This window comes from Panthera leo, chromosome E2 (assembly GCF_018350215.1).
Source record: "Panthera leo isolate Ple1 chromosome E2, P.leo_Ple1_pat1.1, whole genome shotgun sequence".
NCBI lineage: Eukaryota > Metazoa > Chordata > Mammalia > Carnivora > Felidae > Panthera > Panthera leo.
The window spans coordinates 56,881,294-56,899,654 of NC_056693.1; the positions used below are offsets into that span (position 1 = coordinate 56,881,294).

At 56.9% G+C, this 18,361-nt stretch overlaps 1 protein-coding gene across 1 annotated transcript in view; it reads right to left on the minus strand.

The window, feature by feature from the left end:
- Positions 1-2,018: 2,018 nt before the first annotated feature.
- The window catches only part of MBTPS1 (membrane bound transcription factor peptidase, site 1), a 51,628-nt gene continuing 35,285 nt past the window's right edge, over positions 2,019-18,361 (minus strand). The window contains exons 13-23 of the mRNA XM_042918178.1: positions 16,368-16,556; positions 15,696-15,868; positions 14,256-14,371; positions 13,584-13,740; positions 12,718-12,842; positions 11,957-12,034; positions 9,229-9,369; positions 7,429-7,560; positions 6,318-6,444; positions 4,067-4,197; positions 2,019-2,819 (exon numbers count right to left, since the gene is read on the minus strand). Coding sequence (XP_042774112.1) covers positions 2,623-2,819; positions 4,067-4,197; positions 6,318-6,444; positions 7,429-7,560; positions 9,229-9,369; positions 11,957-12,034; positions 12,718-12,842; positions 13,584-13,740; positions 14,256-14,371; positions 15,696-15,868; positions 16,368-16,556 — 1,566 coding nt within the window. The 3' untranslated portion in view covers positions 2,019-2,622. The remainder of the gene's footprint in view (positions 2,820-4,066; positions 4,198-6,317; positions 6,445-7,428; positions 7,561-9,228; positions 9,370-11,956; positions 12,035-12,717; positions 12,843-13,583; positions 13,741-14,255; positions 14,372-15,695; positions 15,869-16,367; positions 16,557-18,361) is intronic.

Sequence of the window (18,361 nt, forward strand, 5' to 3'; positions counted from 1 at the left end):
GGCACGAACAGGAGACGCTGCCAGATCCAAGTTCCATCTTTCAGGGATGAGACCTCCAAGTCGCCAGAGACAGGTGCACCCAAGGCCTTCAACCAGCGTGGAGATTAACTGTCCCAGCTCACCGCTCTGGGGTCTAGAACTTCATTCCACAACCACGTTGCCCTTGCTGTTAGGAGAACTTAGCAACAGAGATGGAGGGACGGCCTAAGTCACAAAAAATTTCTCTAATTCAATCATTTGCCAACATACTCCAGATTTCAGGCTTCCCTGGAAAAATCTGAAGGTGCGCTGTCCCTGAGACAAGGCCTGGGTGCCCCAGCCAGTCCCAGCTCCCGCAGCGTGCTGTCTCACGCCGAGGCCACGTCCTCATTCGGAGGACCTGTTGTCGCAGAGGCCTGCGGGATGAAGACGGGCCACGGGCCAGCCCTCACGGTCCGAAGGAGCAGGCGGGGAGCCGTCCCTGCCTGTGGAGGACGGGCGGGGGACCAGAGGCCCCATGACTGACCGTGCACAAGCCCCTTGTTCTGATGGGCCGACGCTACCCTCCGGTCACTGCTCACCTGAGGACACAGGCTGCCCTGTGCGAAATGCTCCCGCCCTGGGGGCTGTTTGGGGCAGAGAGAGCTTGGTGGGGCCCTAAGCAACGCCTCCAGTCTTGAGGCAATAGCCACAGAGTGCAGTTAAGAACTGCAAGGTCACCAATGTGACCTCCAAGGATGGCCCGTCACAGGGAGCACTGGGCCTTAGTGACTCCTCCCTCAGCCCTCGGCCTGGGCCTTATTCTTCCCAGGACCTCCTCGGCACCCTGATGCCACACGGCCTCTACCCCTCAGGTCAGCGCATCCTCACCTGTGACCTGAAGGCCGAGGTCAGCCGGCTGGCACCCAGAAAACAGACCGGACAGGCAAGGGTTAAAATCAGCAGGCTCCCTTGGATTAGGCTCTGGGTTCCTACAAACGGCACCTGGCGGGTAAAACGGCCTCCATCACAGTTAGAAACTTCCATGCTTCAAAAAGGAGCCAACCAGGCAAGTGGAAAGACAAGCAACAGAATGACAGATGCGCCAGCCACACACCGAGGAGGACCCGGACCCAGAACCCACGAGGCGCTCCTACGGGTCTGTGATAAAGAAAAGCCAGCCGAAACTGGCTTTAGAGAACAGACCCTTCTCTAAAGACGCGCAGACGGCCGTAAGCACACGCAAAGACGTTCGACGTCGTTCAGCTTCAGGAAAACGCAAATCCAAACCCCAGCACAGACACCACCCGACACGGAAGCTGGCTGCTGCGCTCAGATGGCCGAGGGAGGGCGAGGACGCGGGGAACCCGAGCCTCGTGCCCAGCTGCTGGGGATATCAAATGGTGTGCTGGCTTCGGACCAGAAAGTCTGACGAAAGCGACACAGGGCGCAGCGAGCCCCTCGCTCCCCGGGACCACACGCGGCAGAGCTGAAAACCGGCGTCCACACAGAAGCCCGTACCCGAGTACCCTTAGCACCGGGACTCCTAAGAGCCACACAGCGGGGCAGCTCCCGCGTCCACCCCCGAGGCGCACACACGACAGGGGTCCGTCCGCACAGCGGGCTGGTGCACGGGCCCAGAAACGCCACCACACCCTGGACGTGTTCTCACACGGGCGTGTCTTGAAAATACGCTAAGGGGCAGCACAAGGCCTGGTGTCGCGTGACCCCACGTGTGGGAAATGTTCAGGACAGGCAGCACGTGAGGGGCTGCCACGGGCCGGGAGGGAAGGAAAAGAGGCTGATTCGCTAATGACAACAGTTTCCTTTGGGGGTGATGAAAATGTCCTGGAACCCCAGGGCTGACGGTTACACAACCTTGCGAATACACTGAAAGCCACCGAATCGGACGCTTTGGAGGATGGCGTAGCACGTGAGTCATACCTTAAAACGAACGTGGACGACAAAAACCCCAGCCCCTGCAGGGTGACCCGGACACGTTCCAGGCTGTCTGCAGAGAAACGGGGTGGGCGGAAAAAGAGTCTTCTACACCCTTCTACTTAGCTTCATATAGGTAATGCGTATTTATTGAAAATTTTCTTCACCGACAATGGTGAAATCGAGACCCCAACTTACAAAACAGGATGGCAATCGGTACTTATAAAAATAAAGCCAAGGTCTGTGTTTCACAGATTTGTGCGAGTTTCCTTCCAATCTCAGTCTGTCCTTCCATCGAAAAGGAGATCACGGAATCTGTGTTATTCCTCATGATGCGACAGTAAAAAAACCGCATTCCACGGACAAAAAAAATAGCTTTGTTTCCAAACAGCGCGAGCCTTTAAAGTGACTTTTCCCAACAATAAATATAGAAAACGCCCTTGGACGAACACAGTTCCGCTTGGCTGCAGCCTTCACCTGTGTAAACGTGGCCTCCCTCTCGGTGCGCGGCGACCGCGTGAGGCCTCCCCGGAGGCGGGGCCGCAAGCCCCTCGTGCAGGGCCCCGGCCACCGCGACACGCACCTGCACGCGGGTGGCCCACTGAGGACGGACCCACGGACGCCGCAGCTGGACACAGGATCAGCCCCTGGGGACAGCGAGCCCGCCCGCCCGTCGCGGCCGTCCTCGAAGGCGCTCTTTGGCTGTCACGGTCGGCGGGTGTGACGTCACACCGAAGGGGTCTTTGGCGGGTGCGCCTGCTGCATGAGCTGGGGGCGCTTCACCCGGGGCTTCCTGCGCTTCGGCCTGCTCTTGGCTTTGTTGATTTGCACCACAAAGAAGGCCAGGACCACCATGGCTCCCAGGAAGGCGAAGACGGGAATGGTCTGGCCCACCTCCTGGTTGTAGCGGCCGGGCATGATCCCTGCAAGAGCACAGGGGGAGTGTGAGCAGCGCCCGAGCCGCACGGCCACGGCCACGGCCACGGCCACGGCCACGGGCTCGGTCTCAGGCAGACGCGTCAGAAACGAAACGCTGACTGCGCTAACCGGGCCCGTGGGGCAAACGTCATTTTCGAACCTCAGGAGAAGTGACCTCAGGTTCCCAGATGAGCAGCTTTGGGGGCCGAGGCCTTTGCTCCTTCCCCTCCCCACGCCCACCGTGACTGGCCTTCCTCCCACCACACACGACCCACGGTGAGGGTGCGCGGAGCTGCTCTGTTCCCCTAAGTGCGCCGGCAGACGGACAAGTGTGGGTGCCGGGGAGGAGAGGAGGTGCGGGGGTCGGAGCAGCTGAGAGGGAGGGCGAGCGGGGAGGCCAGGCAGGGAGCAGGACGGCTGGCCGAGTCCCCGACCCCTGGGAAAATCTCCCACACGTGGGACACAAGGTTAGAAAACAAGAGCGGCCACCGGAGGATCCCCGGTTTGTCGGTATGACTCTGTAACCGGGCGATGCCGGGGTTCCAGAACGGACCATCATCAGTGCACCCCTTGACTCCAGGCAAGGCCCTCAGGAGCTCGGCGTCACCACACAAAGTTCCCAGGGTTGGAGCACAGGGGCCATGGTGCCAATTCCCAGAAGCAGTAGGCCCTGGGAAGCTGTGACCTCTGGGGAGAGCACAGGGATCCCCAGAGGGAAACTCTGCCCACGCCATGCTGGAAGGACCGGGTAAGGGAAAACCGGTCCCTAAGCCATTGCCTGTAGGGGACGTTCCATGTCATGTGGAACGAGGGGACCACGTCAGAGCAACTGAGGGACACAAAGCTACTTTTAATGGAGGATCCCAGCCTAGTAAAGCCCCATCCCAGGTGGGCCAGACCAGACAATCCGTGGAGACCTCTGGGCTAAGTAAGGGTTTAGGAACCAGGGTGGCTCAGCCACTGGCTGGGACCAAGACCAGCAGATGGCAGGCGTTCCCTGGGACACACAATACACCCTTGTTTGCAAAACTTTAAAGAGAGTATGCAAATTACCCTACTGCAAAAAGTTTAAGCGTAGCACGTGGCTACCATGAAAGAAATTCATATTGAAAATGCAGGCAGAAAGTTCTGAAGGGATCATGGCGTGTTAGTTCATCTTTCAGGCTTGCTTCTGGCCCACCTGGTGGGGGATGGGGGGGTACCGGAACAAACCAGAACAGGCTCTAGCACAAGGAAGCCCCGAAGAACTGACCTCCAGGAATGTCCCAGGCACTGCTCTCTCCGGGGGACAAGGGTCTCACTTGAGGGCGGTTCGATCGAAAGTTGGGTAATACCACTTTGTCCAGGTCGATGGAGAGCAGCTTCTGATGTTTCCAAAGATTACTTCAGGGAAATGGATGAAAACAAGATAAATATAAGCGGCTGCACTGGCCTACGAAGCTCAGTCAACGCCTGAGAAATAACAACCGGTTTAAAGAGAAAGGCGAAGCGACGTCCCATCGACACCCAGGTCCGGCTGCGTGGCGCACCGGGGACAGCTTCCGGGTCCCAAGACAGAAATGTCAGAACCACCTCCGTGTACACGAGCTGTTAGCACTCAGAGCGGGGCTCAGTCCCACTGGGTTCCTAACGGGCCCCCAAGAGCCCGTTTCTGCTTGGCGGCCACGTCCCCGAGCGGCGGGAGAGGAAAGCGCGCGCCGGCCTCTGGAAGGGGCCTGAGGACGGGAGCCGGAGCCGGGGCTCGGGGACCCGGGCGGCCGAAGGCGCGTGCAGGTGTCTGCGGGGGAGCCTGCCCTCTGAGGGACGCCGGGAGCCAGACCCCGCCTCTGCCCTCACCTCACGGCCACCGAGACAGTAACACCGCCCGGCAGCCGAGCGGTCGGGAGAGGCGGGCCGCCGGGCCGGGCGTGAAGGAAGGAAACACCCGTGCTCTGTCCCCGTGCGGGGCTCGCAGTGGCGGCAGCGCTGCTACTCCGGCTCCTGACCCCGAGGCGGGCCGAGCTGGCGGGACCACACCCGGAGAATGATTTTCAACGGGACGCGAAGTGTGAGACGAGGCTGCGCCGAGCGGGCGTGTTAAGAACCATCCCCGGCGGGGCTGGCAGCGCCCAGGCGCCGCACGCCTCCCGACAGCCGGCTGGCGTCTCACAGATTACGGACGCGGACGCACATCCAGACCAAGCGAGGCCTTATCTGTTTCTGAGTCCCCAACAGCAGCGTGGGGAAAAAAAACGGGCTGTGGGAACTTGGGCCAACACTGTCCCCGGTGGGAACTGCTGACCGCAGCCGGAACCGGAGCCTGGTCTGGACGCTAGGATCGTGGGAGGTTATGAATAAGTGGGACGGAAAAATGGAATCTCATCAGAGACGATTAAATGATGGGATGTTAACTGGAATGGAAAAACACTCCACAATCAGTACCGGGAAGAAGCAGCCGACGAAGACAGGAGGACTCTCCGGCCCCGCGCTCCTCTGCCGAGCATGTTCTAGCCGAGCAGCGCGCCCCGTGCTCTGCGAGGACGTGCGGACAGCCTCCTCTTGGTGGCTCGCAGCAGACGGTGGCCCTCCGTCCCCGGCCACCCCAACGCCCGTGCCCGCCGAGATCCAAGCTCGGCGGACAGCCCGGCGAGGGTGCCTGAGCGGCCGGGCGCATGAGGCGTGCTGCCTGCGGGGTTGGGGGCGGGGGCGATCTCTCGAAGGAGACTCGTAGGAGGTCTGCCCCCCAAGCTGCCCCGGGACACGGGCCCCCGCTTCACTGCGCCACGACCCCACATCCGCACAAGCCCGCATCCTCCCTGCCGGAAACAGGGAGGAGGAGTCGGGGAGAAAACACGGGAACCGGCGCGCTGAGCTGGCTGTCGTGCCCGGAGAGGAACGGCAGGGGTAACTCCAGCTGCAGCTTCAGGATGGCAAGGAGGCGGACGAAGAGGCGGACGGAGCTACTGTCACGAAGCACCGGGCAGCTTCGCCAAGTCCGGACACCACGTCCGCAGGTGCGGCGAGGACCCTGTCGCGGCGGGAGTCGGTCCCTCGGGGACCACACCGGGCGCGGGGGTGAGGGCACAGGCACGCCGCGGGCCAGGCTGCACCCCTACCCTGAGCAGCCTCGGCCCCTCGGGCCGACAGAAGGACCTGCCGGCGCTCCAGAACCCGCGTCACAAAGAGGGAGCGCTCGACTCTTGAACCCTGAGCCGGAGGACCCGGAGCTTCTGTTCAAGGGACAGCACTGTCAGACCTCAGCTTTGTAAGCGGGAATCAACCAAATCTAACAAAATGCTCGTTACCCAAAGCACTTCTTTAGGCAGGACGCCACCAGAGAGCACAGCTGTAAAGGTCGACACGGGGGCTCGCCAACTTAAATATCATCACAACATGACAAGCTGGAAGATCTGATTACTTGATAACGATGTCAGTAAAATTCCATTCTCCCTCGTAAAAAAAAAAAAAAAGTCATGAATCACAAACCCCGCGGAAGGAGCGGAAAAGCACAGCAAGGCACTCACCTGGGGGCGGTCTCGTTCAAAGGCTGTGGCTTGGCCCATGACAGGTGTGGACAGGCCGGCAGAGCCCGAGGCTCCGGGCCTCCCAGACGGGCCTCGAGGACCTTGGAGTACCGGTGCAGGTGGTTCCCTGCGGCAGAGTCAACACAACAGAAAACCACGGTCGTCAGGAGGACACGAAGGGGAAGACCCCCCCCCTGCCGACGGGCCCGCTACGCGCCCGTGAACCTGTCTGCCAGGCTGGGGGAGCCTGCGCTGAGCGGTGCCCCGGGGACGGGTGATCACCGAGAGTGAGCGAGCAGGACGGCCACTCCCTTTACGGTGGCCACAGTGTACGCGGGGCAGGGGCCTGGCGACCTTTACTGACCACAGACACAGGCACGAGGCGGTACCTGAGGAATCTAACCTGTACACAGACTTCTCGAAGACCGTCTTCCTCTTTTGGAGTATTTAACTCTCAGGCAAAAGCAAAAACCGCATTTCCAGATTTCCTATTTTTTAGATCTGCACCGTCCAGTGCTGCAGCCACACGCGGCTACTGAGCAAGCGACACGGGTCGAGTGTCACATGTTTAAGCAGTAACACTCGGGTGAACCGGGCCAACGTATTTCACTGAAATGAATTTCACCTGCTTCTTTTTCCTTTTCCAGCGTGGCCACTAGAAGGCGCAGAACCGGATCTCTGGCTCACGCTACCCTCTTAGCGGTCCTGGCGGGGAGGACCTGAGCGCACTCGGGCCAGCCCTGCCCTACGCAGAGCGGGCGAGGCCGCAGGTCGCCACGGCTCACCCCCCCTCCCCGACCCGTGACTTCTGCGTTTCCAGGTCAGGAATGGAAAGAACGGGCTCTATTTTCACGGGTTCTGAGAGGCCCGGTGAGGACATCCATGTGACGACCGCCCGGCCCAGTGCCCGGCACCCGTGAGCGCCCAGAACGTGGGCCCTTCTTCCCAGAGACCCCCGGGAGCCAGGGCTCTGTGAGGGGGAACGAGGGCTGCGGGGCCGGGCAGTGTGAGGGCCTTGGGGTGAGCGTGTGCTCTGCTCCCGGGGGAACGGCGGAGGGGAGCCGTGGCACCGTTACCGGGCCCCGTTCCCGGCGCCCACGGGCTCACTCACCTTCCATCCTCTCTGGGGTGACCGAGCCGGCTCCGCTGGGAGGCCGCTGCCGGTTCCTGGAATGGCTGAGGCTGGGAGGGGTCACCCCGTACGACGCGTACTGGAGGAGCGCATCCAGGAGCCAGAAGCAGTCTGTGGGTGCAACGGGCGCGCTGTTTAGGGATCAGAGTTTTCTAAGGAAGTCCTACAGGAAAATAAAAGCCCCCCCCCCCCGAGTGAGGGGAGACGGGGGATCGCCTATTCTTGAGAAGCGCACAATCTCCCCGGTCACAGCAAGACAGACAGGACCCGACTGGGGGCTTCACTCCCGGCCCAGGGCTCAGGTGGGTCACTGCCACCGGGCTCGGGGCTGGACAGACGGCCCGAGCGCCACCCGGCTTTGGGCGATGAGGACAGGACGGAGCCCACTCGGGGACGGCCAGACCCTGTGACAGAACGGCTCAGAGACAGGAGTCCAAGCGAGAAAAGAAATGGGGCACCAGAGCTCCTGCCAATCCCAGTGGCTGTCCCGTCTGCACTGTGAGGGCACAGCAGAGACCAGAGCGTGCACTCCACTGGGAGGTGGGTTCGAGGCCACCGCAGGTGACAGGTCAGGTACAGAGTCTGGTAATCTGGGCCGGTGGGCCCCACGCGCGACACACGCCAACGGGACAGTCAGCCGCTTTGTGGGACGCGCAGGGAGTCTCGGCGCCGGCCGCCACCCACACGGAGGGTCCTCTCCTCGGGAGACAGGGGTGCCGCCGTGTCTTCACGCCCGGCCGCTGCCGCCACGCGGGACCGGACGGGCCCCCGCCACACGACACCAGCAGGCACTTGGCTCACTCAAGGGCGCTCTGGCCACGTGCTCAGAGCACTGCCACTGTTAGAACCACGACAGCCCTCTCCGGCACTTAAAATTTTAATAAAGACTCTTACCAGGAGATCTCCGGTCTTAAAAGAAAACCTCTATGGAAATAAAACATCAATCTCCTTTCAGCTGTGACTTTAACCTTTTTAAAAAGACCAGCCACGTTCTAAGGATTTACACAAAACGCTGGGAATTTATTGAACCTCAAGTTCACCCAGAGAGAGGAACACACGGCTCCCAGCTCACGCCCCAGGCCTTCATTCTCTGCTCCGCTCAGGCCGTCCCCTACCTGCCCTATCCGCAAACGTGAGGTTCCCACCCCCTCCCCAGCCCCGTTCTCCAGGACCTGGTTTTGTTGCCGCCTCGCCAGGCCAAAGACGCCCCACTTTTCACGCCCCATTTCCTCCTTTACAAAATGAGACCTAAACTGCGTTCAGACTCAAACCCCCGAATTCGGAGGCGGCACAGAGAGACGCTGACAAAGAACAGGGCTGCTAAGAACCAGTCCCCCCGTGCGAGCCCCCCACCCCCGACGGGGATACCAAACACCCCCGCTGATGAAGGCTCGCGACAGCCAAATCCCCCAGTCTGGGAGGGGAGCCAGGCGCCGGCCCTCCAGGAAGAGCGGGTCCGGCCCGGGAAGGGCCCCCCGTGTGGCAGTGCCTGTGACATGCAGACGCCAGAGGGGGACGCTGGGGCGGGTCAGGCACAGAGCCACTCCACTGAATGCGCCGGCCCCGGCCCCCGCCCGCCTGGTGACGACGGCTCGAGGGGAAGGCGGCGCATGCGGTCTGTTGGGGCTTCCTCAGGGAGGGGTACCCAGGACCTGCCCACCTGGCTCTCACGGGCAGGCCTCTATTCGCCAGCACCTTACCGGTGCCTCTTCAGGGACAAGGGGGGTATGTCACGGTCACGAATCCCAGCCTGCTTCTCGGCCACACATCAGTCCTCACCCTTCTGTCGGTGACTGTCATCCAAGCAGTTGGAGTCTCCGTACAGCACAATCCGGCCTCCACCCTCCGCTGGAATCTGATAAAGTCCCAAAATGGGGACGTTTTCGACCACGGCTGTTTCCTGCTTTAAGACCTCCAATCCTGAAATAACGGCACCACAAAAAAACATTGAGGAATCATTTTCCAGTTGCCACTTGACATTTAGCCCGTGCAGCACCGGCAATCACAGCAAACTCCTCCATCCAGTCGCGACGGTGCCACGAATTTGGGTTTTAGCAAAACTCACCTCCACGCGGTCCCCTGACGTGTTCCCTGGAAACGGCAACATAGGGTACCTACAATCCTAAGAGCGGCTTTCTGTGCCTTCCGACCGTGCTCCAGGCCTCTGTCCTGGGACTACACTCACAGGGGCGGCCAGCCACTCAGCACAGACACACCTCTGGGGATTTGCTTCCGTGTCCCCGGCTTTGTGTTTCACTACTCAAAGTCAGGACAAACGTCACTACGTTTTAGATCCTCCGCCCGTATGCTTTAAACGCAGATTTACGACACCTGTCATATCTGTGTCACAATTACAAATGTTCCAACAGCAGAGCTCTCTGACCTCTGCCCAACCCGATGACACAGGTTACGGCGTCTAACGAATCAAGAAGTCACAGGCGCATAAGTGCCGCGGACGGGACGGCAGATGCCGGTGACCCACGTGATCTGAGAGTCGAGCCCTGCAGCAAACGCCCTCCTCTGCACTGGAGACGCCGTACATCTTCATCTCGCCACCTGCCGCGTTGGTGACGTCTGAAACGTCTGCGGCTATAAAGAAATGGCATTTCCTGCTCTCTGTGGATAATCCCGGCAGGAACAGAGCGGAAGAGAAAACCAGATTCTCTTTGTTGGAGGTAAAGACAGAGCGGCAAAACCGACGAAACAGGCCGCGTGGTCACAGGTTCGTTTCCGACAAGGGTCCCTTTCGACCCGGCATAACCCAGATTGTCAAATTCCTATTTTGTACCCAAAGGATTATTCAACTGAAAGGTCATCTGGATACAAAAAACCCCTCAGAAAAGACTTCAAGGTAATTCGTTTTTATTTTCACTAACAGAACACAATAAAGTAGGCACCCTCAGGTCCACTGTGATTCCTCTCCCCTCAAAACCAGGCAGCAACAGGCTGATGACGAGGCCGCTGCTGACACCCGCACCAGAAACACCACCAGCGGGCCGAGACAGACTTCAGAAGGGGCCACTAACCCATGGTAAACCCGGCCAGTGACGGGAAGACGGAATCATTTGTGTACCTGCAGTTAAAATGCAACCTTTTAAACACAGATCTGCTCACAGACTGACCTCGCCTCGATGAAAAGGAAAAAAAATCCCTCCAGGCAATAAAAAAGTAGATTCCATCTTGGAAATGCAAACAGATAAGCAGGAAATTCTGCTCTGTCATTTTCAACGAATGCAACTCCCTAACTCCTAATTACAGCAAACATTAAACTTCATTAGAACCAGAACTGCGAGGGAAGATCTTTCTTTCCTTCTAATTCTTTGGGTTTTTTTTAAGATTTTATTTTGAAGTAACCTCTACACCCAAGGAGGAGCTTAAACTCACAATCGAGAGATCAAGAGTCCCACTCTCTACTGACCGAGCCAGCCACGCGCCCCTATTTTCTTCCAATTCTTAGGGGAATTTTAAGAGATGACTGTGTAATTAATATTCGGTACACAGTTAAGAGCTTTAAAATGCAGTCGACGTTTTTCTAAAATTTTAGTGATCTTGGCAGTCACAGAAGAATAATTCACAAGCAGTAACAAAAATTTCAAGCAACTCTGAAGGTAGTTTAAATAAACAAGAAAGTCTGCAAATATTCAACACCTGCCCTCCTGCGGGAAACCCCATTTAGTCTGCAGTGATCAGTATCCACATAGATTCAAACTTCTCTATCTCTGCAGCCCCCAGAGCCACCACCCAGGAGTCTTGCCTAAAGTAGGTACCCTGCAAATTATATCACAATAAGTTATTTTTTTTTTAACTTTTTCTAACGTTTACTTATTATTGAGAGACAGAGCAGGACAGAGCCTGAGCACAGGAGGGGCAGACAGAAGAGGAGACACAGAATTTGAAGCAGGATCCAGGCTCTGAGCCGTCAGCACAGAGCCTGACGTGGGGCTAGAACCCACGAACTGCGAGATCATGACCTGAGCCGAAGTCGGACGCCCAACCGACTGAGCCACCCAGGCGCCCCAACACAGTAAGTTTTTTTTAAAAAACAAAACTCCTAATAGATACAGAGTGATAAAAATGTTCTGGAAACAAACAACGGTGATGGCTGCACAACTCTGTGAATACACCGATGATCACAGAATTGTACACCTTAAAAGAGTAAATGTGGGGGCGCCTGGGTGGCGCAGTCGGTTAAGCGTCCGACTTCAGCCAGGTCACGATCTCGCGGTCCGTGAGTTCGAGCCCCGCGTCGGGCTCTGGGCTGATGGCTCGGAGCCTGGAGCCTGTTTCCGATTCTGTGTCTCCCTCTCTCTCTGCCCCTCCCCCGTTCATGCTCTGTCTCTCTCTGTCCCAAAAATAAAAAAAAACGTTGAAAAAAAAAAAAAAATTTAAAAAAGAGTAAATGTGAAAAAAATTTTTAAAAATTAAAAAAGCAAATGTGAATTATAGGCAATAAAACCGTTACTTTAAAAAAAAAAAAAAGGAAAGCAACCAAAGCAGCATTCCTTACCTTGGTCTTTGAAAGTCTGTGTGATCACTATGCCATCTTCTGGAAACTTAGCGATGCTGCATCCTGACGCGTAATACACTAGAAAGTTCAGAGTTACAGTGACACAGAGATGCTTAACACTTTATCAAGAGCTACTCACTGACCTAAGATGCACTCTTCAGATACGATAATTTTCAGATATGATAATTTTTCTAACATTTTTAAGACAAAGGCTGCTAACACCTGGTCACGCTTAAGTAACAAGTAATTACGTCAGAATTCAAGTTAAAAAATGCTATTAACGTACAGTTTCTGAACAGACTTGAGAAGTCTGAGCTTTCAGTCAGGACGAGCACAGCCAGTTACAATAATGCTCAGGATGTTGTTCTAGAAGCCAGTTACAAAAAGCTAACCTGTGGGGAAATGTAAGTGGGACGTGCAAAGTGATTTCATAAATGGGATCTGATTCGCGGGGGGCCCAGGAGGTACTTCCTCTGGGAACACACAGCATGTAAAGCAGCAGACAGGTGGCGCTAAGGTTGCCAATGCTGCAGAAAATATTCTTTTTAAGAGTCTGGATGAACAACAGCGGTGTCACCGCCCAGCTTTACTACAGAATACAGAAGTCGCTCCTAGAGACAGCGGCTCTCCCCACGGCCCTACTTCCTTAGCAATCACACCCTTCCCTCCCTCTGAAACCCTGACGTCAAACACACACAGCCTCCACTCGGGCATCTCAAGAGAGAATGCGCCCCTATTAAAACACAAACGCAAAACCTTACTGTCATGGTTTGCTAAGGTAAAATCCCCTTCATACAGGCCATCGCTGAACCCCATGTTCCAGACAGACAGGAGTTCGTTCAGAGCAGGGACGTTAGCCCCTCCGGTGTCCGGCATCCACCACTGCCTGCGGAAGAAATGAGGGGTGCGGGTCATGAGGGGGTAACCCCCCCATGGCGCTCCGTGTTCTCAGGACGAAGCGAATCCCCCTGCAGAGTCCTGCCCGTGCACTCTAAGGTTTCAGCTGTAAGCTCCTGTCTGCTCTGAGTGCTAACACGGCGTACGTGCTCCAGCCAGCGTGCGGAATACACCCCAGATAAATCTACCACACGCAACGCGCGGCAGGTCCCTACGCACGCCGCCACAGGGCCTGGAGCCTGAGAGGGTCCGCGAAAGCAAAGAGAGGAGGAAGGAGCCTTTGAAGTGCGAGTAAGTCGCAGACTCTGAGGAAGAAAATTCGAGAGGTGATGGAGACACATGCATAAAACCCTGGGAATCCTTGACCAAGAACTAATTTACTGGAAGGTTCCTTGCAATAACGGTTCCTTCGACCCATTTACACGTGTATAGATTCCACAGCAGAGACGGGAGCATGAAAAAGAGCAAGCAGAAAAGCCAAAGTCAAGCATCGAAGGTCAACGAGGGAAGGCGAGGAACCTTTCGCTTCGTCGCCGGCATCCAGGAGCGGCGGACCTACTCCGCCAGCGACTCTCTGGGGAACGTCTCACTGGGGGAGGGGAGCCCGCGCCGCCCGAGCGTCTGAGCCTGCGTCCGACGGCCGGGAGGACCGCCAGCGAGCCAGTCATCTGCTGTACCGGCCGCGAAGAATTTCACTCCCGAAAAGCCAGATACCAACTGCTCTTAGTACCTTGTGTTTTCATCGTAAAACTTGACTTTTCTCATGACGGACGTGTTGTACCAATCGCTGAAGACGATGAGCGAAAGGCCGTTGTCCACGTCCCTCCTCAGTTTGGCCACCTCCTCGGGGAAGTACTCCTCTTCGCTGTCCACCATGAGCAAGGTTCCTGAGGGACAAGGTGCCGGTGGTGAGTCACGCCTCGGAACCGCGGGCGTCACTGCTTCAGAAACACAGCATTTCGGTGGCGCCCACGTGTCAAGCTGTCAGGTGCTAATGTTCGGTCTGCGGCCCCGCGGGCACTCCAGAAGGGGGTGGGGTGAGCAACAAGGGACCGGGGTCCAAAGGCACAGACACCCACGAACTACCCTGGCCTCCGTGTCACGTGTGACCCCTGACGTACCCACGTTTCACCCACTCGAGAAGCAAAACGCGGCGCCAGTTTAATGAAAACAGATAAACAAAAGACGTGCAAACGTCCTCATCCCCAGTTTGGCAGGTCCCATTTTACCTGAAGGTCACCACCACTGCCACCAGACGGGAACAGGGCCACTCTGCCCCAGAGCCCCGCCGCAGCCCCCCGAGGACCCGGAGGCCCCGCGCCCGCTCCCTCGCCGCCTCTTCTACCCCACGGTTCGTCTCGCCGACCTCCCCACGCGCGGCCGGCACCTCGCGGTCGCTCACCGTACTGACTGGCGTCGAAGCACGTGAAGGGGGAGCCGAGGACTTCGACGAAGTAGCCCATGCTCCTCAGGTGCTGGTACATGTCCCTGAAGTTGGTGTGGATGTGGTCACCGTTCCTGAAAAACAGGACGTCGCGCGCGAGGGTGACCCCTCTCCCCTCGCGGCGAAGGCTCAGCCACGCGGCCCCTTCGGAAACCCGGGCGCCTCTGAAGGAGCGCGGCTCACGGCCGGCAGAGGCCTGGGGGGCTCCGGCCCCTGCACAGAAGTCGGCCTCTCCAGACCAGAGTCCTCTGGGCTCGCACGGAAGACGGCTGATAACAGGAAGTCGTGCGTGTGGCACACGTTCGAAGGAGACGCCACGAGGAGGAGGAACGGCCCAAGAGCTGGTGCGTAAAGCACGCCGAAGCGTCACGTTGGCGGTGGCATCCGTGGCAAGAGCTGCCTGCCGCCCAGATGCAGCACGGGAACGCAGAGGCTCCGGACAAGCCGCCCCGGCTGGGGAGTGTGCGAACCGTGCCTCGCAGACGCGGTCACCTCCCCGTCCCTTCCCCCCGAACGCGCTCACTTTCCCACCGTGCCCTCTACCTAAGCCGCTACCCGCCCGCCCCACAGAGGCGCCAGGGGCCCAGGGCTCGTTCTCTCTGCCCGGCCCCCGGCCCCGGCCCCTCAGAGCCAGCTCCTGCGCAGGGCTGAGCCCGTGTGCCTCCCCAGGACGCCTTCCCTCGACCTACGAACTTCTCACCACTTCTGTCCCCCTGCCTCTAGTAAGAAACGTCTTCAGAGGGCACACCGCACCTGTAAGCGGCCGGCTCCAAGCTTTCGGGGCTCGTTCCTCCCCCCACAGACCCCGGTACTCCCACGAGGGCCGCAGTGAGCTTGGCATACAGGCCCGGAGGCAGCCAAGCCGGATGCCCCGGGGGGCAGGCCAGGGGGGCAGGCCAGGAGGGCAGGCTGGGGGGCTGCACGGGGCAGGGTCTGGAGGGCAGAGGACAGACCAGGGGGTCTGGCACGTGAGGAAGTCTGGATAGGCAGCCACGCAGAGTTTTAGGCCGACTGTGCCCCAATTTCTGCTTGTCAGGATTACCAGGGCTGCTGCGTGGAGAATGGACTCAGGGCACAGTGAGACTGGCCAGGAGGCTGGGACGCCGTGCAGGCAATGACGACGGCCTGCGCGGGGGTGACGGGTGGGGAGCAGGGTGGGTGGCAGCGGCCCCTAGGGCAGGATCCAGGAGGCACTGCGGAGGCAGGGCTGACAGGATCTGCTGACAGATCCAGCAGAAGCAGGGGAAGACGGCAATGGAGGGCGAGCTCGGGGTTCCAGTGCCCAGGACAGGAGTCCGGAAGGAGGAGCACGGAGCGCCCTGAGCGCGTCTGGGGGGCGCGGAGGTCGGGCCCCCCGAGGGGGCGGCGACCCTCGGTCCTGCCGTGGCGGCCGCTTACCAGTCCAGAGGGTCATTCTTCATCCGAAGGTTGTCCCTGGGGAAATAGCCGGGCGGGTAGCGGAGGTTGTGGTACTGGTCCCAGAGAACCCTCTTGCTCCGGGCGGGAGCAGGAATGATCTTCACCTTGATCGGGAGCTTCACGGTTGACGTCTGCTCTGCACCACTTTTTGACTGAAAGAAATTTACAAAAATCTGAATGGCCCCTTGGGCTCAGAAGAAACCTTCGGGCTCTGGGAGTTAAAAAACCACTGTCTACCAATTTCACGCAAATACCTCGAACACGAGAACTCCTACTGACGAAGGTAGAAAGAACCGTAAAACTCGTCCCGTTAAAATTCTTCATCTAAGAGTTTATGACGTAAAATTTAAGCACCCTGTTCCTAAAAACTCCTAGACTACACGGCCCCTCCTGGAGAAGGCACATTTCTGCAACCACTGTGGACCCGAAACGTGGCCCAGAACGGTGGAATCTCCCGTCACCCGGCAACAGAACGGGAGGCAGCATCGCCCGCTGCCAAGTAGGTTTTATCGGCGGCTCTACAGGCCCGGGAAGCACGGGTCACGGCTTGGTAGCCCAACACGTCCGCCAACCAGGCTTCCCCACCCCGAGACCCCGGCAGGAGACGGTGCAGGGGTCGGGAGAACGGGCCCCTCCCTGGCCCACACTTACTTCCACCTCCGCCGGGGAAGCGACGGTGACCATGACGTGCCCCTGCGCGATGCCTTCCCACGAGGCCGCTTTCTTGGTGACAGAGATGGAAACGGCCAGGTAGCCCGACCAAGGCCATAACACCGAGGAGTATGAGAAAGCCACTTCGATGTTGTCCCCGTTCTGCGGTAAGTAGGGCTGCCAGTCAGGCTGGAGGACAAAGGCAAAGGCTGACGTGAAACGCTCACCTCCTGAGTCACCTGCGTTAATATTTCATTACGTACTGCAAAGTCGAGTTTATCCTCAGACCCTAGGCAAGCTATAACCAAAGCAGACTACAGGACGTCTGGCACGTCATCCACTAGAAAAGTCTAGAAACCACTATCTGGGGCAGCCTCCAATTTTATTTTTTGTACTTTTGTATTCTTCAAAACGTTTATTTATTTTGAGAGAGAGGGCAGCCTCCAGTTTTAAAGAGAATTCTTTCCCCAACCTTAAAAACGGAGGACACACGCTTTGGCAGAGAACTTCCATCTGATAAAGAACGTCAATAAATGAAAACCGTGCAATTTGAGAACAGACTCCGATTCGGTATATGCTTCAAGAATCACATTAAACGTTAACTTAAAGGAATAAAATAATACAACGGCACGGACTAACTGTCCAGACTCAGACTGCAAAGCTACTGGCTGGGCAGGGAGAGGTCTCTGCGGGACGCCCAGAGGAAGAGGGGGCTCGGCCCCTTCAGTCCCCCCCCGACCTTGAGGAAGGAGGCACGAGAGGAGACGTCTGGAAGAAACACAGATTTCCTCTTAGGAAACGAACCCGTATTTCAAACCAACCTAAATTACTCCTTTCCCTCGCAAGCCAGAGAGCAATATTGTCCCCAAGTGAGTCAGCATATTTACAACAAACAAACAAACAAATGTGAAAAAGAGAAATATTTGCAGGATACAGCATCACAAACAAGGAAGAAAGAAAGGGATCTGTGATAAACACTCTTGGAACCACTGGCGACCAACAGAAAAGTTAATTTTTAGCCATCTCTTAGGCCATATATCAAATTAACTCAATGGTGATGAGAGGACTAAGTATTTTACAAGCATAAAAGGAACGTTAGAAGATAAAATCGAGATTTTATCGAATCTTGGAAAATGAAGTGTCTAATTTTTGAAACAATAAAAATCACAAAAGATGAAAACTCAACCATATCAAAGTGTGGAACTTGTACAAAACCAAAAATAAGTAAGTAAATAATACTACAATTTGTACTAAAAAAAAGATGGGGGGGGGGGGCGCCTGGGTGGCTCAGTCGGTTAAGCGTCCAACTCCAGCTCAGGTCATGATCTCACGGTCCATGAGTTCGAGCCCTGCGTCGGGCTCTGTGCGGTCAGTTCAGAGGCTGAAGCCTGTTTCGGATTCTGTGTCTCCCTCTCTCTCTGCCCCTCCCCCCCACGCTCTGTCTCTATCAAAAAATGAATAAACGTTAAAAAAAAAACTTTAAGAAGTCTAAGAAAAAAAGAAAAAGACAGTAATCTGGGAGAAAATGTTGCATAAAACACATCCATGGCTAATTTCTCTAGGACAGAAAGACATTGTTCACACTGCCTGAGAAAACCTAAATTCCAGCAGAAAAAACCGGCCGCAGGAATGAGGAGTCAACTCACACAAGAGGTGATACAGGTAGCGGGCAAACCTGGAGAGAGTGAACTCCCAGATAACTGAAATGCACGTTCAGCAAGATACCCATTTGATCCTCTCTAGTTTTGTTTTTTTTTCAATGTTTTTTATTACATTTACTTTTTAGACAGTGCAAGCGAGAGAACAGGGGAGGAGCAGAGAAACAGGGAGACATAGAATCCGAAGCAGGCTCCAAGCACAGAGCCCGACACGGGGCTCGAACCCACGAACAGTGAGATCTGAGGTGACCTGAGCTGAAGTCGGACACTTAACCGACTGAGCCACCCAGGCGCCCCCTCATCCTTAGTTTTTAAGTTAAAAAAATGAACGATCTA